General features: G+C 33.6%; 1 protein-coding gene across 1 annotated transcript; it reads left to right on the top strand.

Annotated features, from left to right (window-relative positions):
- Positions 1-23,711, top strand: si:ch211-213d14.1 (POU class 2 homeobox associating-factor 2). The gene is made up of 5 exons (XM_056474198.1): positions 1-108; positions 2,460-2,560; positions 20,941-20,980; positions 21,083-21,384; positions 23,146-23,711. The coding sequence occupies exons 1-5, from the start codon at positions 99-101 to the stop codon at positions 23,539-23,541; spliced, it is 849 nt and encodes a 282-aa protein (XP_056330173.1). The 5' UTR covers positions 1-98; the 3' UTR covers positions 23,542-23,711.
- Positions 23,712-24,466: the final 755 nt, after the last annotated feature.

The raw sequence follows: 24,466 nt of genomic DNA, 5'->3' as shown, positions 1-24,466 counted from the left end.
TCAAGTTCAGCTGGAGTTTGGGTATAGACACATTGGCTTCTCTTGGATAGATATAGCTGAGTCCATTTCCTTCTACTTATATCTGAGGTATCTGCATCATGGAAACTGGTAAGGTGTACTTTTACCTGTTATTGGAGTTTGAAAACATTTTGCAGTGCTGTTTAATTTGTACGCCTAGATTATTCATCTTGGAATGATTGAACCACATCATGTAATATTTAACTCTGATGTTAACCGGTCCATTTACTTGATTACAAGAAATCACCTTGATAGACATGGCACAGTGTACTTTGCACTTCCTACAGCAGAAAGTGGACAAATGTGCAATATCAGATAATCTTTGATGTGTATAAACAGCAGCAGAAATTCAGATCTCCTCAACTTCATTCATGAAGCTGGGGTCTTTTACATAACACTACACTGATTTTTGCATGCAATTTCCTATCACGGACATTTTAAATTGCAAATACACTGTTCTGTTGACCAGGATCTGTGCTTCCCAGGAATTATCTGGAAATAACTTTAATTTCAGAGTAACAAAACTCGTTTTTTGCCCTGCGTGCATCTTTACCCAGTAACTATGAGGTCATTTTTTGTCACATTAGCAGATTTGGGATAAACATAAAGTGATAATTGGCCCCTCGTGAAGTTTAAACTGCACAGAGTTAGTGTTTGTAAACTGACCAATTTGCATTGACCAAAACCAAAGATAATTTCCATGCCAGTTATAAATGGACGCCATAAAACTGACTAGAGATACTGTACCTGCTCATAAATTAAGCTGAAAATGAGAAATTGTGTATTTGTAATGTAATAATACACATTTTTGTAGTGTAGTTGTTATTGATAATACAGACTGCTAGCACTAATGACTGCTAGATGACATGTAGTTATACTCGTGATGTTTAAAGAGCACCATCCAGATGAATTCAAGAATACTGAGCAGTCAAATTACTAATACTTTAGCAAAATGAGTTAACGTGTAGCTCAACAGAATGTATAAAGGGGCACTAAACAGATATTAAGCAGGCGAGTCTTCTAATACTTCAACTGGTAGTTGATCTGTACTAGCAAAGTAGTCAACATAATGTTTACAGGAAAAAAGTGTTGCCAGATATTAGGCATGAAAGATGAATTTGCATTAGGGCTGCACACTATGTCGTTTTAGCATCGATATCAGTCACAATGTGTGAATCTGCTGCATTATTGGAATTATAATGAGCAAACATCGCAGTTTAGGACACATGAGATTTGTGGAGTTATTGCAGTGTTTACACTAATAAACTGAAAGATTTTATTTGGATATATGTTTTAAGGCTTGTGTAAGATTTTAGTTTAAACCATTTAGAAATGATAAAGTTTGTATAATTATATCAAAAATTAAATGTTAAATACAATGATAATACAGTGATAAAAAATACATTATTCCAATAATTCAGTGAAGACTTTACATTTTTTATTTAATAAATGATATTTAATAAATTATTAATATTAAAAAAAAAAAAGTATTTAATTAGGGCGTCACAGTGGCGTCACCTCAAAAAGGTCGCTGGCTCGATTCCCGGCTGGGTCAGTTGGCATTTCTGTGTGGAGTTTGCATGTTCTCCCGGTGTTCTCGTGGGTTTCCTCCAGGTGCTCCGGTTTCCCCCACGGTCCAAAGACTTGCGGTATAGGTGAATTGAATAAGCTAAATAGGCTGTAGTGTATGAATGTGCATGTGAGAGTGTATGGGTGTTTTCCAGTGTGGGGTTGTTGCTGGAAGAGCATCCGCTGCGTAAAACATATGCCGGATAAGATGGTGGTTTATTCCGCTGTGGCAACCCCTAATTAATAAAGGGACTAAGCCAAAAAGAAAATGAATAAATGAATTTAATAAATACTATTCAATAATATTTAATAAATAATTAATATTTATTAAATAATTATTATAATGAAATTTAATAACTGAATTTCAGTACCTGGATACTGTTAGACTCCACAGAAAACCATAAAAACTTAGCTTATTTCACTTTTATTTGCACTATTGTATTGATCTATTCTTTTAATTATTGTTTCTTCTATTTTAGCCAGTTGTACTCCCCTATAAAATCATTATAATCACTTTAAATGAATGAATTCTTTCCAATTCTTTCTAATTGTATTTATATCGCAATATATATCGCAGAAAATGTCATGCATATCATGCAAATTTACTTGTAGTCAAGAGAATTTCTATAATCAGACCATTAAAATAAAGTGTTTTCCAGAGCTTCTGTCTGAATAGCATTAGCAGTCTTACTCCAAGCATGCTGTATTTTAGATTTGATTTATTTATTAATGCAAAAAAATTTCATGTGTGATTGCGTATTTAATTTGAATTTTTAAGCACACTGTTTTTAATGGTGTTGTATTGATATTGTACACAATGCATGCATTTTCCTTGCTCAAATCTCACAGTTTTTACTTTAATTTATTTGCAGAATGCTCGAAAAGAGTGTATCAGGGCGTCCGGGTGAAGCACACTGTAAAAGATCTCCTGGCAGAAAAGAGGTCACGTCAGACGAGCGGCCCGCGCTACACCGTAAGTCCATCGCTTAATCTTACCTGGTCAATACAGTCAACTGAAATACACCCCACCCTGCCATTCACAATGCTTCCTTTCAGTCCATTCACGCTGCCACTCTGTGCGTCTTTCATACAGTATATGCAAACAGACAGTTTAAAACAGTTGGTATATTCTGTGCCCTGCCACTTTATTTGCTCATTGGCTTATCTATTTTCATTCTAATGATGAACCCGTGGACTGCGATACAAGCGCTGGGAGGGAGTCTTGTCCTTTTCTCACACGGGTGGGATGAAGCAAAGCCCGTTACTGAATACCTGCACATAAGCGGTGAACAATAGCAACAGCGCTGATGATCGTGAGCTCCTGAGGTTTGAGAGTAAATCATCCTTTTGCCGCTGTAATATGGCTATGCAAAGTCAAACACTCGCACACCTGCTCTACTGTTTTGTTCGTCCTGCAGACCACAGACAAGTCGCCTGTTGTCACTCTAGACAAGCACAAATCAGGCCTGCAGACATCTGGCTACACAAGAGAGAAGGCTTTTTTCCATCTCAATGCCTCACTCAACTCACTTTTTGTTTGAATAAGTAGCGTAATGGATTCTGTCTCATCACTGTACAAACTAACAGTATTACTGGATCAAAAAAATATATATACTTAATTTCACTCCAAAATTTGTATTAAAGTATAACATATTACAACCCAATCTTTGGGTTAAAAATGTAATAAAAATATGTCTAATGGTTGGGTTTGTCCATATTTGACCCATAATGGGCTATATGCACAGCTAGTGTTTTTCTGCCAATTATGAACTTTGTGATGATTTTCATTTTCATAAGGTTTCTTTTACAGCATCGATGTTGTAATGTAATTCAAATATCTTCACTTAAATAGACTTAAGCATTAATTTGGTTGTTAAGGCGTAATAAAAGACTGTTTAAATGCAGGCGCTGTCATTAGCATAAGGCTATGGCAGAAACTCCATTGAAAAAAGCAGAGTAAAATAATTTACATATTTTAAAGACATGACACAGAAAAGTATAATTTAATACAGTGTTTCTTGTTTGGTCTGATACCCACTTTAAATTGTATATCAGCCAGGCAGTGAAGATTGCTTTTTTTTTAAGGAAATTAGATCTTAAATGCGGCGATTTTGTATGTGATGAAAATTAACTGGAAGCCCTGAGGCTGGCTGAAATTAAAAGTCTGTGTGCTTATACCCCATTGGGTTGAATCAAACTGGCATTTTTTTTATTTAATTTACATACTATCAAATAATATACATGCATTAAAAATGATAAATTATATACAACTAGAGATCACTTTTGAATGTTTTAGTTTCTCTAGATTTATGATTTACAGATTTGACACTTTTTTCCAAATTTAAAATAAAAATGTTTACAGCATAGCATTTTTATTGCATAAAAATAACAAATATGCCATGTTTTCAGACATACTGTATAGTTTTCAGACAACATAGTAGCATTACTTTAACTTTTGAAAGAATATCTAGATTTTTTTTTTTTATTTAAAATTATAATAAATTAAATCATAATATATTTATTAGGACATTATTTTCATTACATTTGGAGGAAATGTCATTTATAGAATTTATAGAATACAACAAATTTCTAGAATAAAACAAATAATAATATTTGAATTAAAGCCATATCTAAGAAATCCAGAGAAACTGAGAATTTTCGAGCGGTCTCTTAAAGGGATAGTTCACCCAAATATTAAAATTACCTCATCATTTACTTTCCCGCATGTGGTTTTAAAACTTTCGAACACCAAAGAAGATATTTTATAGGTTTCTGCCCCTCCACTGTTTCCATACAAGGAAAAAAGATGCTGTGAAAGTCGATAGGTGCCAGCTACCAGCATTTTTCAAACAAACAAACAAACAAACAAACAAAAACCTCATATATTTTGAACAAGGCTGTGTAAATGATGACAGAATTTTAATGTATACACTATCGGTCACTTATTTTTGTAATTTTTATGTATTACTTATTGTATGTATTTTCAAATTAAATTATTACTCCAGTCATTTGCTTTTGCCTTTTTTACAATTACCATTAATAATAATAATAACAATAATAATTAATATTTGTGATTTTTGAAGGATCATGTGACTCTGAAGACTGAAGTAATGAAGCGGAAAATTCATCTTTAAAATCACTGGAATAAATTATGGTAACACTTTATTTTGATGGTCCATTTGAGTATTAGTAGGCTGTCTGCTTAATATCTGTTGATACTGCTCCTTCAACAGACATTTAACTGACTATAGGAAACTTTGCAAGTACATGTCAACTTACACTAACCCTAACACCAACCCTAACCCCAAACTGACAGTCTACTTCTAATCTTTTGAGAATTATTTGACATGTAGATGCAATGTAACTTAATTCAACAAACGGACCATCAAAATAAAGTGTGACCTAAATGATTAAATTAAATCATAAATTACTTTTGAACAGTTATTTTATTGTGCAGTAACATTTTAAAAATTTACAATTTGTACTGTATTTTTTATTAATTAAATGCAGTCTTGGTGAGCAGGATAAGCTTATTTTAAACATTTAAAAATCCTACTGACCCCAAACTTCTGACCAGTAGTGTATATTAAACTTAACAATTTTATTTTGTGTTTTAAATAGGTAAATGTAGGATTTACTCTTATTTTTCCCTGCATAAATATTCCAATAATAAAAAAACAAACAACTCCAAAGAACAGAAGTAATTCAATGCCATTCCCCTGTATTAAAGTTTCGTGACAGTTGTGACTTCAGATTTCCATGCGTGATGTATTTTTGGTTCTTTGAGCTGTGACTGGCAATTAATCTTTTGTATGTTACACAACAGCTGAAAAGTAACTACTGTATGTTTAGGGAACACAATAAAAAGCAGTGCATGTAGGTGTCAATCATTGTGATCCCACAGGGACACGGCTGAAACCAAACACATCCTACAATGGTGGAGCTGGGGGAGGCTTGAACAGGAGAATCAGAGCATGTCCAGGCCACGCTCAGCAAAAATCAGCTTAATGCTCTATCTGTGGCCTTTTCTTTCAGCTTGAAGAGCCATCTGCAGTCTCCAGCAAACGTTGACCACACAAATCATGTCCAAACACAGGACCAAAACAATACAGACACTTTCCAGGCCTTCCAAATGAACAATAGGACAATACTAATCTTATATAATCTTTGGACTTGAAAAAGGTTTAAGTAATAAAAGTGGCAATGATAAGAGAATAAGAAGCCTTTCATAGCGAGAGGGGATTTTTAGAGAATGTGAATAGATATTTGTTTTACATATTGTTTTAAGTATTTTTCGGGTATTAGGCTGGTCTTTCATGACAAAAAAATTCAATTTAGACATTAAGTAGTAAAGTTGTGTTACCTGATCATTGACCAGATACACACTAAAATTTAAACAAACAAATAACTATATAAAAACAATGTCTAAAAAGTAATGGATTGCAGGGACATGCAGATGTGGGTGCTTGAGCCTCTGTTCACGCATGCAATCCCCCCCCCCCCCCCCCCTCCCCACAAGTTCTTAAGTTTTGTGCACAGATCACCAACCACCCCCAGCCTACCCCACTCGCTCTGCAACTTGGCACATAGATTCATCCACCTCCGCCCCTCCGCTCTTCAACTTGGCACAGGATTCACCAAACCCTGAACCAACACTAAAATTACAGAATGTTCTAAGATTTTTTTTACATATCATTATTACAGTGGACTTTTATTACTAATAATATTCATTCATTTTCCTTCGGCTTGGTCTCTTATCAGAGGTCACTACAGTGGAATAAACCGCCAACTATTCCGGCATATGTTTTACGCAGCGGATGCTCTTCCAGCTGCAGCGCAGTACTGGGAAACACCCATACACACTCATTCATACACACACTCATACACTACAAGCACTGACTACATGAACATCAGTAATCAAATTATTTGCCCCTAATCTTATTAAGACAATAATATGATTAAGGTGTTTACATAAGTTGCTTTTTGAATCTTCCTTTCATGATCCAGTTTTACATATGTAGCACATAATTTGATTAATGTCATCGTGTCACCACGCTAACCACATTTCCTCTGGAGTTTCCAACGCAATCTCATGACAATTCGTAACTTTTTGATTAAGTGGCTAATTTGTATGAATTCGTACGATCTAATTCGTACAATTTAGTAGGATTTGCTCATCACCCAATGACAGTTGGGGTTAGGGGTGGATTTAGGTGCCACGCCTCCTTTTAAAATCGTACATTTTCATATGACTGAACTAGCCATTAAACTGACAAAACGTAGAATACTTACGTTTCCTCATAAGATCAGGCTGGAGTTTCATGTAATTTCGGTTGTTTCATTTTTAGTTTGTTGACTTTAACTGCAGTTGGGCACTTTCACTTTCATTCGGGAACATTTCATGCATGCATGACAAACGAGATAATGGATGCAATTATGAACCGCTGAAAGAGTGTTGTTTTAACGGAAGTTCATACTGCTGAATGGAAGAAAAAAAAACTCCAAATTTCAAGATGCAGGTGTTTGTGACTAGGTAGGTGCAGAGAGTGTCAAACAGCCGTGTGCATGTGTGAGTGTGTGTGAACTATCCTGTTGCAAAAAGTCCTACATGACGGTAATAGTTCAATTTAAGGTGTTTACATGTCTGTAATGCACTTCAATATTGCGCAATTCAAAATCGGCACACTCCACATGTCTTAATTCGATTTCTCTTTAGTTCGATTATGACCTTAATCAGATTAAGTTAATCAAAAATTGCTGTTTACATGATAGACTCTTAATCAGAGTATTTGTCTTAATCGCATTAAAATCGAATTATTGGTGTCCATGTAAGCATACTCACTGTTTTGTTTTACCTAATTCACCTATACCCCATGTCTTTGGACTGTGGGAGAAACCGGAGCACCCGGAGGAAACCCATGCAAACATAGGGAGAACAGTCAAACTTCACACAGAAATGTCAACTGGCATCCCCGGGACTTGACCCAGTGACCCACTGTTCCCCTGGGCCGTCCATTAATAATTCATTCATTCATTCATTGTCATTTCGGCTTAGTCCCTTTATTAACCTGGGGTCGCCACAGCAGAGTGAACCGCTAACTTAACCAGCTTATGTTTTACACAGCGGATGTCTTCCAGCTGCAACCCATCACTGGGAAACACTCAAACACTATGGACAATTAAGCTTACCCAATTCACCTACTGTATACCGCATGTTTTTGGACTTGTGAGAGAAACTGGAGCACCCGGAGGAAACCCATGCAAACACGGGGATGCAAACTCAACTCAGAAATGCCTACTGGCATCGCCGGGACTTGAACCAGTGACCTTTTTGTTGTGAGGTGACAGTGCTAACCACTGATCCACCGTGCTGCCTACTCATAATATTATTTAATACCCGATCAGTTAATTTTTTGACTTTTTACTGAATTGCAATATATAAACTATAAAACGTATAATATATTACTAGCATTATCTACTACAAATGATATATAATACATTTTTAAATCAATAATCTTTTTTCTATTTAAAATTTTAATTCTATCTTAATTTTTATTTAAATTAGGGGTGTACGATATATCGGTGGCCATATCAATATCGGCTGATAAATGCTAGTTGTAATGTTATCGTTATCTGTCCAATGTCACAATTAGGTCGATGTCTTTAAGCTGATACATTATGTAATCGTACAGAACTGTCTGCCTCGTGCATATGTGGGTCAAACTTGTTCAGACTTGTCCAGTGCACTATAACGGAGTTACCTCAAATTGTTTATTCCTTTAAAGTCTCTCCTTTCTTTCGGTGGTATTGCTGTGCACTAATAATTCTTCAAGTATCCATGCTCCTTAACATTGTCGATACGTTTGATAGATTGTCATTTTGTAATTTGGTTTAAATCGGCTCAGGAAAAATATTAAACGTGTAAACATAATAGCAGCGACGCACACATGCTTAACAACTTGTTTGGTTGTTTGTATTATTTCTATGCATCAATCAAGTTGCTTGATAATAAGATATGCGAAGCAAAATTATTTTTGGCATCATGAATGTAGGTCTATATAATCACTTTTTGAAACTGAATAGGCTATTCAATTCATAAGATCAGTTTAAACTTTAATGAAGTTTTTAAAATAAAATCAGTTGTTCGCTGTATAAAAATATAACATTTTAAAATATTTATATTTATTGTCTAAAATATCGGTTATCGGCTTCCAAATCTTAAGTTATTGGTTATCGATATCGACCCAGAAAACAATATCGGCGCATTCCTAATTTAAATGTACTTTCAGCATTTTTGTTGTGTTGACTGATCAGTGGCTAGATTCACAATAACAAATAAATGAGCAACACCGAATCATAACTATTTTTAAATAAATTCAGAAAGTAAATGACATGTTCAATGATCCAGAAAAATAAACAACAGCTGGGAATCTCACAAATTTTGCATCTGTTGTTAAATGTCAGTGTTTCTAACAACTTGACCTAAACAAATGCTCATCTAGGCAGCATTTTAAAAGCATACTTACACTGTAAGTCGCTTTTGGTTTTTGTTTTTCGGCACCATATTGGGGGTTTATTTTACTGCCTGTAGAGTAGAGCAGATTCATTGCTTTACGGGCTAAATGACGAACCTCTCTACCCGTAAAAGCACCAACCCCCTCACATCCACCCACTCTGGCTTGGTTTATCTTGAGGCTGAATCAGGTGCAGTGCCACAGCCTTGGAGCTCTTCAACAGCCTGATTTTCATACCATGCCTTCAAAGAGGCACTGAGGCGTAGGTTGTTCACATAGGGAAGTCTTGGGACGAGCAAATGACATTCAAATGCTAGCCTCAAAATTTGCTTGCCCGCCAGCCAGTGCTGCCTTGATATCAGCTCTTTTATGCTTGTAATATGCAAACCAAAGAAAGCCTGTGTCCGTCTATATTGCCTCACAAGCAGCTACAGACCATTCAGTAACAAAAACTTGTATTTCTACAAATCTCTAGCTCCCACTGTTGTTTTTGTAATTAGTGAAACTCAACCAGGGGTGTGCAATATTTACAAAAGCACAACGGTTTGTATTTTGTGATTTTTATATTTGACAAAGAAAATTAGACCATTTTGCTGAGTGTTGCTGGTTGCATAAGTATGACCCTAAAACCATCAGGGAGTAGACATTTGTAGTGGTGTTGGAACTTATTTATGAAGTGCATTCAATTTAACCACCAATGCATCGCAATGATGAGTGTACAACCGATTTATGCTCTATAGCTTGAGAATTATGGTGGCCGAGAGAGCTTAATGTGCTGCAATCCAAGGAAACACACGCAATTGCAAAAAACACTAGCAACTTAAGAAAAAATCTTCATCCTTTTGACAGCACATGTGCTGCAAATTCTCACAACGCAAATAGCTTGGAACACAACGGAAATGTTTCAAGGGGACCCAAAAATGTGACTGACACCGTTGTGCTGTGACTATTGCTTAGTAAACTTGTAGGTGATCTTTGAAAGGTTAGTTTTTTGTTTGTTTATTTTAATATAATAATTCCCGTGTTTTGAGTATTTATTAGCCTAAATAACCATAATCTAAATAGCCGGGCCCGTCATGTTTTGGGGTCTCCTTAAAACATTTCCATTGTGTTGTGAAAAAATGCAGAGTGTTTTCATAAAATACTTGCGTTGTGTGAAAATGCAGCATGTTTTATTAATCGTTTGCGTTGTTTTAAAAAAAGCAGCGCATTTAATTGTTTGCATTGTGTGAAAATGCAGTGGGTTTTATTAATTGTTTGCAATGTTTGAAAATGCTGCACGTTTTATTAATTGTTTGCGTTGTGTGAAAATGCTGTGCGTTTTATTAATTGTTTGCGTTGTGTTAAAATGCAGTGCGTTTTATTAATTGTTTGCATTGGGTGAAAATGCAGTGCGTTTTATTAATTGTTTGCGTTGTTTGAAAATGCAGTGCGTTTTAATAATTGTTTGCGTTGTGTGAAAATGCTGCACGTTTTATTAATTGTTTGCGTTGTGTGAAAATGCTGTGCGTTTTATTAATTGTTTGCGTTGTGTGAAAATGCTGCACGTTTTATTAATTGTTTGCGTTGTGTGAAAATGCTGCACATTTTATTAATTTTTGCGTTGTGTGAAAATGCTGCACGTTTTATTAATTGTTTGCGTTGTGTGAAAATGCAGTGCGATTTATTAATTGTTTGCGTTGTGTAAAAATGCAGTGCGTTTTATTAATTGTTTGCGTTGTGTGAAAATGCTGCATGTTTAATTAATTGTTTGCGTTGTGTGAAAATGCAGTGCGTTTTATTAATTGTTTGCGTTGTGTGAAAATGCAGTGCGTTTAATTAATTGTTTGTGTTATGTGAAAATGCAGTGCGTTTTATTAATTGTTTGCGTTGTGTGAAAATGCAGTGCGTTTTAATAATTGTTTGCGTTGTGTGAAAATGCAGTGCGTTTTATTAATTGTTTGCGTTGTGTGAAAATGCTGCGCGTTTTATTAATTGTTTGCGTTGTGTGAAAATGCTGCATGTTTTATTAATTGTTTGCGTTGTGTGAGAATGCTGCACGTTTTATTAATTGTTTGCGTTGTGTGAAAATGCTGCATGTTTTATTAATTGTTTGCGTTGTGTGAAAATGCTGCATGTTTTATTATTTGTTTGCGTTGTGTGAAAATGCTGCACGTTTTATTAATTGTTTGTGTTGTGTGAAAATGCAGTGCTTTTTATTAATTGTTTGCGTTGTGTGAAAATGCAGTGCGTTTTAATAATTGTTTGCGTTGTGTGAAAATGCAGTGCGTTTTATTAATTGTTTGCGTTGTGTGAAAATGATGCGCGTTTTATTAATTGTTTGCGTTGTGTGAAAATGCTGCATGTTTTATTAATTGTTTGCGTTGTGTGAAAATGCAGTGCGTTTTATTAATTCTTTGCGTTGTTTGAAAATGCAGTGCGTTTTCTTGATTGTTTGCGTTGTGTGAAAATGCTGCACGTTTTATTAATTCTTTGCGTTGTGTGAAAATGCAGTGCGTTTTATTAATTGTTTGCGTTGTTTGAAAATGCAAAGCGTTTTATTAATTGTTTGCGTTGTGTAAAAATGCAGTGCGTTTTATTAATTGTTTGCGTTGTTTGAAAATGCTGCACGTTTTATTAATTGTTTGCGTTGTGTGAAAATGCTGCATGTTTTATTAATTGTTTGCGTTGTGTGAAAATGCAGTGCGTTTTATTAATTGTTTGCGTTGTGTAAAAATGCAGTGCGTTTTATTAATTGTTTGCGTTGTGTGAAAATGCTGCACATTTTATTAATTGTTTGCGTTGTGTGAAAATGCTGCACGTTTTATTAAATGTTTGCGTTGTGTGAAAATGCAGTGTGTTTTATTAATTGTTTCCGTTGTGTGAAAATGCAGCACGTTTTATTAATTGTTTGCGTTGTTTGAAAATGCAGTGCGTTTTATTAATTGTTTGCGTTGTGTGAAAATGCAGTGCATTTTATTAATTGTTTGCGTTGTGTGAAAATGCAGTGCGTTTTATTAATTGTTTGCATTGTGTCAAAATGCAGTGCGTTTTATTAATTGTTTGCGTTGTGTGAAAATGCAGTGCGTTTTATTAATTGTTTGTGTTGTGTGAAAGTGCTGCACGTTTTATTAATTGTTTGCGTTGTGTGAAAATGCTGCACGTTTTATTAATTGTTTGCGTTGTGTGAAAATGCAGTGCGTTTTATTAATTGTTTGCGTTGTTTGAAAATGCAGTGCGTTTTATTAATTGTTTGCGTTGTGTGAAAATGCAGTGTGTTTTATTAATTGTTTGTGTAGTGTGAAAATGCTGCACGTTTTATTAATTGTTTGCGTTGTGTGAAAATGCTGCACGTTTTATTAATTGTTTGCGTTGTGTGAAAATGCTGCACGTTTTATTAATTGTTTGCGTTGTGTGAAAATGCTGCACATTTTATTAATTGTTTGCGTTGTGTGAAAATGCTGCACGTTTTATTAATTGTTTGCGTTGTTTGAAAAAGCTGCACGTTTTATTATTGTTTGCGTTGTGTGAAAATACTGCACGTTTTATTATTTGTTTGCGTTGTGTGAAAATTCAGTGCGTTTTAATAATTGTTTGCGTTGTGTAAAAATGCTGTGCGTTTTATTAATTGTTTGCGTTGTGTGAAAATGCTGCACGTTTTATTAATCGTTTGCGTTGTGTGAAAATGCTGCACGTTTTATTAATTGTTTGCGTTGTGTGAAAATTCAGTGCGTTTTATTAATTGTTTGCGTTGTTTGAAAATGCAGTGCGTTTTATTATTTATTTGCGTTGTGTGAAAAAGCAGTGCGTTTTCTTGATTGTTTGCGTTGTGTGAAAATGCTGCACGTTTTAATAATTGTTTGCGTTGTGTGAAAATGCAGTGCGTTTTATTAATTGTTTGCGTTGTTTGAAAATGCAGTGCGTTTTATTAATTGTTTGCGTTGTGTGAAAATGCTGCACGTTTTATTAATTCTTTGCGTTGTTTGAAAATGCAGTGCGTTTTCTTGATTGTTTGCGTTGTGTGAAAATGCTGCACGTTTTATTAATTCTTTGCGTTGTGTGAAAATGCAGTGCGTTTTATTAATTGTTTGCGTTGTTTGAAAATGCAGTGCGTTTTATTAATTGTTTGCGTTGTGTAAAAATGCAGTGCGTTTTATTAATTGTTTGCGTTGTTTGAAAATGCAGTGTGTTTTCTTGATTGTTTGCGTTGTGTTAAAATGCAGTGCGTTTTATTAATTGTTTGCGTTGTGTGAAAATTCAGCACGTTTTATTAATTGTTTGCGTTGTGTGAAAATTCAGCACGTTTTATTCATTGTTTGCGTTGTTTGAAAATGCAGTGCGTTTTCTTGATTGTTTGCATTGTGTGAAAATTCAGCACGTTTTATTAATTGTTTGCGTTGTTTGAAAATGCAGTGCGTTTTATTAATTGTTTGCAATGTGTGAAAAGGCAGTGCGTTTTATTAATTGTTTGCGTTGTGTGAAAATTCAGCACGTTTTATTAATTGTTTGCGTTGTTTGAAAATGCAGTGCGTTTTCTTGATTGTTTGCGTTGTGTGAAAATGCTGCACGTTTTATTAATTCTTTGCGTTGTGTGAAAATGCAGTGCGTTTTATTAATTGTTTGCGTTGTTTGAAAATGCAGTGCGTTTTATTAATTGTTTGCGTTGTGTGAAAATGCAATGCGTTTTATTAATTGTTTGCGTTGTGTGAATTCAGCACGTTTTATTAATTGTTTGCGTTGTTTGAAAATGCAGTGCGTTTTATTAATTGTTTGCAATGTGTGAAAAGGCAGTGCGTTTTATTAATTGTTTGCGTTGTTTGAAAATGCAGTGCGTTTTATTAATTGTTTGCGTTGTGTGAAAATGCAGTGCGTTTTATTAATTGTTTGCGTTGTTTGAAAATGCAGTGCGTTTTATTAATTGTTTGCGTTGTTTGAAAATGCAGTGCGTTTTATTAATTGTTTGCGTTGTGTGAAAATTCAGCACGTTTTATTAATTGTTTGCGTTGTTTGAAAATGCAGTGGGTTTTATTAATTGTTTGCGTTGTTTGAAAATGCAGTGCGTTTTATTAATTGTTTGCGTTGTTTGAAAATGCAGTGCGTTTTAATAATTGTTTGCGTTGTGTGAAAATGCAGTGCGTTTTATTAATTGTTTGCGTTGTGTGAAAATGCAGCGCGTTTTATTAATTGTTTGTGTTATGTGAAAATGCAGCGCGTTTTATTAATTGTTTGCGTTGTGTGAAAATGCAGCGTGTTTTATTAATTATTTGCGTTGTTTGAAAATGCAGTGCGTTTTCTTGATTGTTTGCGTTGTGTGAAAAATCAGCACGTTTTATTCATTGTTTGCGGAGTTTGAAAATGCAGTGCGTTTTCTTGATTGTTTGCATTGTGTGAAAATGCAGTGCGTTTTATTAATTGTTTGCGTTGTGTGAAATGCAGCGCGTTTTATTAATTGTTTGCGTTGTTTGAAAATGCTGCACGTTTTATTAATTGTTTGCGTTGTGTGAAAATTCAGCACGTTTTATTAATTGTTTGCGTTGTTTGAAAATGCAGTGCGTTTTATTAATTGTTTGCAATGTGTGAAAAGGCAGTGCGTTTTATTAATTGTTTGCGTTGTTTGAAAATGCAGTGCGTTTTATTAATTGTTTGCGTTGTGTGAAAATTCAGCACGTTTTATTAATTGTTTGCGTTGTTTGAAAATGCAGTGCGTTTTATTAATTGTTTGCGTTGTTTGAAAATGCAGTGCGTTTTATTAATTGTTTGCGTTGTGTGAAAATGCAGTGCGTTTTATTAATTGTTTGCGTTGTGTGAAAATGCAGCGCGTTTTATTAATTGTTTGTGTTATGTGAAAATGCAGCGCGTTTTATTAATTGTTTGCGTTGTGTGAAAATGCAGCGTGTTTTATTAATTATTTGCGTTGTTTGAAAATGCAGTGCGTTTTCTTGATTGTTTGCGTTGTGTGAAAATGCAGTGCGTTTTATTAATTGTTTGCGTTGTGTGAAAATGCAGCGCGTTTTATTAATTGTTTGCGTTGTGTGAAAATGCAGCGCGTTTTATTAATTGTTTGCGTTGTGTGAAAATGCAGCGCGTTTTATTAATTGTTTGCGTTGTGTGAAAATGCAGCGAGTTTTATTAATTATTTGCGTTGTTTGAAAATGCAGTGCGTTTTCTTGATTGTTTGCGTTGTGTGAAAAATCAGCACGTTTTATTCATTGTTTGCGTTGTTTGAAAATGCAGTGCGTTTTCTTGATTGTTTGCATTGTGTGAAAATGCAGTGCATTTTATTAATTGTTTGCGTTGTGTGAAATGCAGCGCGTTTTATTAATTGTTTGCGTTGTTTGAAAATGCTGCACGTTTCATTAATTGTTTGCGTTGTGTGAAAATGCAGCACGTTTTATTAATTGTTTGCGTTGTTTGAAAATGCAGTGCGTTTTATTAATTGTTTGCGTTGTGTGAAAATTCAGCACGTTTTATTAATTGTTTGCGTTGTTTGAAAATGCAGTGCGTTTTATTAATTGTTTGCAATGTGTGAAAAGGCAGTGCGTTTTATTAATTGTTTGTGTTGTTTGAAAATGCAGTGCGTTTTATTAATTGTTTGCGTTGTGTGAAAATGCAGTGCGTTTTATTAATTGTTTGTGTTGTGTGAAAATGCAGTGCGTTTTATTAATTGTTTGCGTTGTGTGAAAATGCAGCACGTTTTATTAATTGTTTGTGTTGTGTGAAAATGCAGTGCGTTTTATTAATTGTTTGCGTTGTGTGAAAATTCAGCACGTTTTATTAATTGTTTGCGTTGTTTGAAAATGCAGTGCGTTTTATTAATTGTTTGCAATGTGTGAAAAGGCAGTGCGTTTTATTAATTGTTTGTGTTGTTTGAAAATGCAGTGCGTTTTATTAATTGTTTGCGTTGTGTGAAAATGCAGCGCGTTTCATTAATTGTTTGCGTTGTTTGAAAATGCTGCACGTTTTATTAATTGTTTGCGTTGTGTGAAAATGCAGTGCGTTTTATTAATTGTTTGCGTTGTTTGAAAATGCAGTGCGTTTTATTAATTGTTTGCGTTGTGTGAAAATTCAGCACGTTTTATTAATTGTTTGCGTTGTTTGAAAATGCAGTGCGTTTTATTAATTGTTTGCGTTGTTTGAAAATGCAGTGCGTTTTATTAATTGTTTGCGTTGTTTGAAAATGCAGTGCGTTTTATTAATTGTTTGCGTTGTTTGAAAATGCAGTGCGTTTTATTAATTGTTTGCAATGTGTGAAAATGCTGTGCGCTTTATTAATTGTTTGCGTTGTTTGAAAATGCAGTGCGTTTTATTAATTGTTTGCGTTGTGTGAAAATGCAGTGCGTTTTATTAATTGTTTGCGTTGTGTGAAAATGCAGCGCGTTTTATTAATTGTTTGCGTTGTGTGACAATGCAGCATGTGTGCTGTCAAACTGATGAACATCTTTTCTCAATTTTTTGGCGTTTTTGTAATTGCACGTGTTTTTTTTTCATTTGCAGCACGTTAAGCTCTCTCAGCCACCGAAGAGATTTGTGCGCCAGATTAACTTTTATGTCTGACTAAAGATGGCATCCACTGCAGAATTCTATCAGTCTTAGTTTCTAAACATTGTATTGTTTTATTGTTTAAATGTGAATTTTTTTTTGGAAGACGTACTTTTGAGTGTAACAGAAAAGTATACAAACATTGGGACGTACTACTTCTTCATTAACTGGCCGTAATGTTGCTTAGTTACGTGTCCTGCTAATCATCTCGACACATGCACATTTTTTTCATAATAAATTACCTAACTTATTGGAGATTCAGAAGTTTATATTTGTTAATAAATGCACTAATTAACATTAATTAATTAACATTAACTGTATCATGTATTGTAAAGTGTTACATATTTAATCTGCTATTCGCAAATCTTTCATGCTGAGAAATCTCCTCAGGTCTTTGCATATTTATACATTTAGAAGTTAATGTCAAATGTGTCTTTTTATAAAGGTTCACATTGTTTTTGCAGATTAAATATAATATATTAAAATGTGAGTTTAATATTTTCCAGGAGGCTTAATTTTACTTCCTAATAATTTAAACCCATTTACCAAAGCCTCTGATAGCTGGTGATGTTTTAGTTGTTTACACTTTTTACCTGCGTTTGTAGTTGTAATCAAATTAATATCCAACATGCATTGTATTTGTCGGTAATATTAGTGGTTAGAGAACAGATGATTTACACTTTAAATTCCTACCAGAAATAGTAGATCATCAGGAAAACTTTCATATTCTTTTCCAACATACTACATAGATAATGTTTTTTTCCTATTTAGGACAGATGGCATGCGAATTGGGATGCAGCTACCGTGTTTATGAATGCATCATTCAACTGTTGATTCAAATGTTCTGTTCAAAAACCGATAAATTCAGAAAAGATTAATTTTCACAAACGATTTGTATGAATATGTTAATTTGCATAATAGAACAAATACAGTCAATACTGGCTCTAAGCAATGCGTTAGTTAGGCTTCACGGGTCAGTCAAGCTTGCATCAGACTAAAGATCAGGACAGCAGTTTGTGACGTGTACCAATCCAATGATGACATCTATCACTGTGATCTATTTAAATCATACATCTGCTTGGCTGAATGCCATTTCCAAACTTTCTTCTCCATCTCCAACTTCTCCTAGCTCTTCTGATATCTGTTTGAGGTATTCAGCCCAAATACATGATACTCAGCCTCTTCATTCATTCAAACTTTATTGTAATTATGTATGATTTCTGGACCTGTTACCCCATATAAGGGGTTGAGTTACGCTTTTCTCTCAGCTTTGTCCATATGACAGCATGCTTAACATATCAATATATATTTGATGAAAGTGATCCTGACTTAAGCTTTTTTTTGGACTAAGTGTTTTGGTTTTTTCTAGTTTGACCCATTTGACCTTTGTTCCTTTTTCCTGCCTTAGTTGGTAGTTTCGCCTTTTTTCCATTTAGTTGGAACAGTCAGTGTATGTAAATTCTTGTTTTTCCAAGTACTTTGTCCAGTCTCTTCTTTACCAATGTTATTTATTGTCAGTGTTCCCATAAAAAAAGTTTATTAAATCAGAGTTACTTTAACTTTTCAGACAATTCCTTTGATTCTTCCAGCACAGCATTCATGACAATAACGTTACTTGCTCTAAAACAACTTTTTGTTTGTTGAGCTGTTGAATAAAATTTGTATCAGATTTGTGATCACACTCATGCTTATAGTTGGAACAATGTCACTCTTGCCTGTTGAAGTATATCATATCTTATATATTTAAAAAAAATATTTATGGATATTTTGTTTTGAACTGAAATTATAGCATCATTACAAAGTGAATGTTTTGTTTTTGAACAGGTTTTTAAAATGTTAACATTGATATTGTCAGCTTGCTCATCATTAACAGTTAAACCATTATTCATTACACAGCATGTGAAACAAGTTACTGCCCTAAACATTTTTGTTCATTATTTACATTAAGCTGACGTAAAATATCAAGATGAATGTTGTATAACTTGAAAAAATTAAGCTGAAACATAGTTAACTTCTTTTAGTCTTTTAATAAGTTAAGGTAGCAAACACATACTTCATGGTAGTATGACTTATTGTAATTTTTTTTGTACAAAGAGTATTGGGTCGCTAGTATGTAATAATTAACGTATATTTTGTCCAGTGTAACTCAATAGATGCCATTCACCTTTATTCCTCAAGGTGGCAGTGGCTCATACACTAAGATGAGTGATGTTTCACACGTAATTACCACAGGCACAAAAGAAACAAAAGTATATCTTCAGCAGAAGTTGAAATGGCTAGACTGACTTTTACTGCAGAGCAATCACTCAAATATGACTGTCACTAAAACTTGTTGGATGGGGTGAATAAGCTGTTAGCTTGTGAAATTGACATTTTGAGAATATAGTTTCTGAATGCAATGGCAATATGGTAAATCAGTCTGCTTAAATGAAAGATCTTAAGTTAAAGAAGTTGATAAAATACATATTCTTTATGCATTCTTTTGTAACTGTTATTAATGTGTAAGAGTTATTGCAGCAATTATAAATCCAGCCATGTTTTACATGCAAATTAGGGCTGCACAAGTTATTGTTTCAGCATCACTGAATAAAAAAGACTAGATCATCCCAATCAATCTACATTATTTAATTAATTCCAAAACAAACAAAAAAACACTATTCAAGTCATATGGTGAAATTGTATTCATATCGTATAACATATATTGCAAAAAATAATCTATATATATATATATATAGTATAGAATTATTAGCCCCCCTTTGCTTTGATTTTTTTTCTCTTTTTTATATCTCCCAAAAGATGGTTTAACAGAGCAATAAGATTTTCATAGTATGTCTGATAATATTTGTTCTTCTAGACAAAATTATTAGCCCCTTTATGCTAATTTTTTTTCTATATTTCACAGAACAAACCATCATTATACAATAACTTGCCTAATTACCCTAACCTGCCTGGTTAACCTAATTAACCTACTTAAGACTTTAAAAGTCACTTTAAGCTGTATAGAAGTGTCTTGAAAAATATCTTGTTAAATATTATGTACTGTCATCATGGCAAAGATAAAATAAATCAGTTATTAGAAATGAGTTACTATAACTATTATGTTTAGAAATGTGCTGAAAAAAATCTTCTCTCTGTTAAACAGAAAACGGGGGGAAAATAAACTGGGGGGGAAATAATTCAGGGGGGCTAATAATTCTGACTTCAACTGTATATCGTAATATCGATATTTTCCAATATTGTGCAGCCATACATTGCTCCAGGTCACTAAAGGCACAAAAAAGTTATAAAGATTGGCAAAACTTGAATGCAGTTAAGGATAAAAACAATTAGAACATTTATTGTAGACAATAAATATTAACTTCAATAACTTTACTCTCATCCTCTAGTCGTGTGAAGCTTGGTTGGAAGTAGGCATGGGACGATAATCGTTTTTAAGGTATACCGTGGTTTGGATAAGTCAAGGTTTTAAAACCACCAAAATTTTCTGTAATACCGTTCCTAAGGTATGTCTAAGATTTATTTATTTATTTATTTTTTTGTTTTTGTTTTTTTAGGACAACAGTATCTCCAGCAGAAAAGATATCCAAAGATGCCATTTTAAAGAAATCAGTGTTTATGAAACTAATGAAGACAGCAGAAGTCAGTGATTCATTTGAACTATTTAGCCTGACATGTTTACTGCTACAAAATATTTTAAATCTTTCACAAAATAAAATATATTGTGTTCAAAGGGGAAAAAAAATGTGTTTTTTACCCCGACAGAAAAATAACTTATTTTAGAGCAGTAATCACAATTCCGTGATACTGGATATTTTTATCCAAGGTTACCACGCCGTCAAAATCTTATACCAGCCCATGCCTAGTTGGAAGAGAACACTGTAAACAATGCAGGGTTCCACACAATTCATTTATGTTAATCCAACACAAATTATCAATCGTGCAACAAATATAAGTGGATTGAACATAAAACAATTAAATTCCCCCTTAAAAAAATCTCCATTGTGTTGTTTCAGCTCATTTTAAGTAGTTTGAACAAGCAGCCAGAATCATTTTTGAGGGAATGTGATAATATATCAGATATTTTAAAGAGTGTGCTTTTAATATCTGCTAGTCATTGAATTAGGTTGTTTTTTTTAAATGCTGAAAAACTCTTTACTCTTGAAATTTGTTGGCAGGTCATTTGATGTATGCAAATATTTTGTGTGTTAGCCTGTCGTGTGCCATTAAGACAGGATTGCATTAGTCAAATAAACTAAATGATCACAGAAAACTGATGATTAATGGCAAACTAATGATGTTATGCTGATCTTTTTCTTTTTAGGGTGTTTCATCTCCTCCAAATCCTTTTGTTCAAATGACTGGTGAGTTTACAATCTAAGTGTATTTATTTCTGGAATGTGCAATATTATTTTTAGATTTCAGTTATTTTCATGTAATAATCCAAATGGCTTTGGTCTCTTCAGGTTCTCACATGCTCCCGAGTTACTACGGCATGAGAAGACCTTTCATTTCGGACACAGAGTTCTGCTCCTCAACAAAAGCGTTTTCTGCGGACGTTTACCCCTCTTCACTTACTGGAAAATCTCTCTCATGTGATAGTGGATGCATGTCTGGTTATTCATCTCTCATAGACAGCTACTATCCTGAGTCTTTTGGAGATTATCGCAGCACTCCTTTCTCCAGTGGAGGAAGCACAATCTTCTCACCCTCTGCATTGTCCTCTCTGCTGCCTTCTTACTCAAGTGACCCTTCACATTACTTACTGGTAAGATGGAGTGAGAGAAGATCTCAGTATCTCAAATCTCATGTAAATTGTAGTCAATGTCTGTCCATATGAATCAGTAATTGAAATAGAGTGTTCATGAATTTTTATCTATGTAATAAAGATGCGTTTATATGTTTCAGGTCACACTTAATTTTAATGTGCAATTCACACTATTAACAAATCATTAACTAAGGCCATAAGCTCAATAAACTACTAACTAGCGGCTTAATAATAATTAGAAAAGTGGTATTGTATTGTATTTGTATTGGGTAGAATTAGGGATGTAGAATAATTATATATATATATATATATATATATATATATATATATATATATATATATTACAAAGTTCAAATTAATATATTTTCACTTTAGTATTACAACATTTTAGAAAAATATTTATATATTAGGGCTGCACTATTGGGAAAAAAGTACATTGCTAAATTTTCTGCAATTTATATTGTGTTTTTTTCCTAGATACCTAAATTAATCATTTGAGCTTGTTTGGGGTGATTTTGTAGGAGAGTGCATAAATATAATGAAGAAATTACAAGAAGAGATAAATAAATCAGAGTAAATATGCTAATGAGGTAGTCTAACAGTGTACAGGTACAGAAATAAAATCATCAAATGGACAATAAAAAATGCATATTCTTCATTGTGTTAGTAATTAAATACAGTTAATCATTGTTAAAGCTACAAAAATAATTATTCCTTGTGCCCAAATGCTTCTAACTTCCTTAAAATGTTTAAAGGCCTACAAACACAAGCAATTGATAAACTTTCACTTTATTATGGTTTACATGAAATGACTCCAAAATTCTCATGTGTTCTGAACTGTTGTACCTGGTCAACTATAATCTTGACTCCACATTGCACATCCTGTGACGTGACTACTGCATATTAACACATTGTGATATCAATGCTGAAACATTTTGTTGTGTATATATATATATATATATATATATATATATATATATATATATATATATATATATATATATGTGTGTGTGTGTGTATGTGTGTGTGTATATATACCCCCTAAACCCAACCATCATTGGGTGATGATCAAATCGTACTATATTGTACGAACTAGTCTAAATTGATACGAATTAGCCACTAAATCAAAAAGTTACGAATTACCATGAGATTGTGTTGCAGCAGAGGATCATTAAGCAACTCCACAAACACCAGCTTTACTTATTGCCCACCTGTTTGCCCTTATTTAAAGAGGGACCAAATGCTCTCTGAACTGAGTACAATGTACTCTGAGGATTTTATGTGACAAAAATTTTGAGTGACAAATGAACATAAAATACCTCAATTGAAATTTAACAGGTCCTTTTAAATATGTTTAACAGAAAATTTGAGGAGGATATAAATATTTTAAAGGATATAAATATGTTAAATATGTGAGGATATAAATAAAATATGTGAGGATATAAATAAAATATGTGAGGATATAAATATGTAAAAAATGTGAGAATATACATATGTTAAACAAATAATTAAGGTTAACAGATCATTTGTAAATATATATTATTTCCCTGAAAACCGGCAAGTTTGAAAGCTGTTTCAAATCTTATGTTTTTATTATCCATTTATATACTTTTTAAAGTATTTTCACTTTTTTGCATAACAATTGTAAGTTGTGTGTTATTCTCCACGACCTTTAATCATCTGGCTTTAAAAGATCTTAGCTTTAGAAGTAGTAAAGTTATAAATCGTACTAATGATCCATAATGTTTCTGTCATGTGCAGAGGGACTCATGGGAAACCGCAGGAACAGAAGTGGTGGAGGGTTTGTGTGGAGATGCTCTTGCTCCATTACCTCTGTCTACACCCAGTTCTCTGGTGAACCCTGAATCCACCAGCCCAACACAGTTCCGCTCGTCGTCCCGAGGGTCCAGCATGACGTCCTCACAATCCTACTCTCTACACACACTGGATGAAGTCAGTTATCACTCTTCATTTCAATCGCCTTCCACCAGTTTTGCTTCTTCTTCATTCATGACTGAGCCTGCAAGCAAACTTGTGCCAGTTCTGCCCTCTGAAGACACTGAAAACACCTCTTCAGCCCTGAGCGACAGCCTGGTATGGGGCAAAGAGGACACGGGCAGCACATGGCCACAGTATGAGGTCAGGAGGGCATTCTGAGATATTCAGCTGTGAGGATATAAAGTAGATCAACATCTCTTCCATACACAAGTAAGACCATTAGCTCTGAAAAGGCACCAAATTGTTAGTTTTACTTAACCGAGCTAAGGCTTAAAGGGATTAGTATTCCTAAAAATAAAAATCCTGCTATCATTTACTCACCCTCCAGTTGTTCCTATTTAGACTTTATTAAAAAAAATATTTAAAAGAATACAATTATATTAAAAAACAAAGCAATATAATGCCATTTTAATTAGTTTTTAATTTAACTCTACCACTTCCACCAGCTCTACATAAAGTATAAGTAATAATCTATAACAATAGTCATCAGATTAACTCCATCTCATTCTTACCCTAATATACTCTTTTTATGCATGTTTTACTAAAGTAAATAAGTTGTTGGGACACCAATCAAATCTGTTCTTCTTCCATATACAGTGCTCAGCATAACTGAGTACACCCCATTGTGAAAATGGAATATTTTTATCCATTTCACGGTAAATATAGGCGATGTATTTTGGTGCATTTAAACAAAACAGATTCATTAAACAGATATATTTATTAAAAATATTTAGCCATCAAACATTTAGAAATTGAAAGATAATACAATTTAAGCAAAATATTGAAAAAACAATTACAACCTACAAAATTTCAACTAAATTTTTCTTTTTTTTTTGTTTCTCTTGATTTTTCCTATTTTGTTTTAATTGATTTTATATTTTATTATATTTTAAATAATAATATACGAATAATATTACGTAAGTATATTATTTATGTTTAATTCCAGTAAATTTTAGTTTGATATTTTAAATATTTTATAGTATAATCACGTAATTAAATGAATGTAGTCTGTTGAAACTCCAGTGTTATTTTACTATATCTGTAATATAGCTTTTGTTGAAATGTAATAAATAAAATAAATGCT

Source organism: Danio aesculapii, chromosome 15 (assembly GCF_903798145.1).
Source record: "Danio aesculapii chromosome 15, fDanAes4.1, whole genome shotgun sequence".
Taxonomy (NCBI): domain Eukaryota; kingdom Metazoa; phylum Chordata; class Actinopteri; order Cypriniformes; family Danionidae; genus Danio; species Danio aesculapii.
The sequence above is the reverse complement of the archived record's forward strand: the minus strand, read 5'-3'. Positions and strand labels throughout refer to the sequence as shown.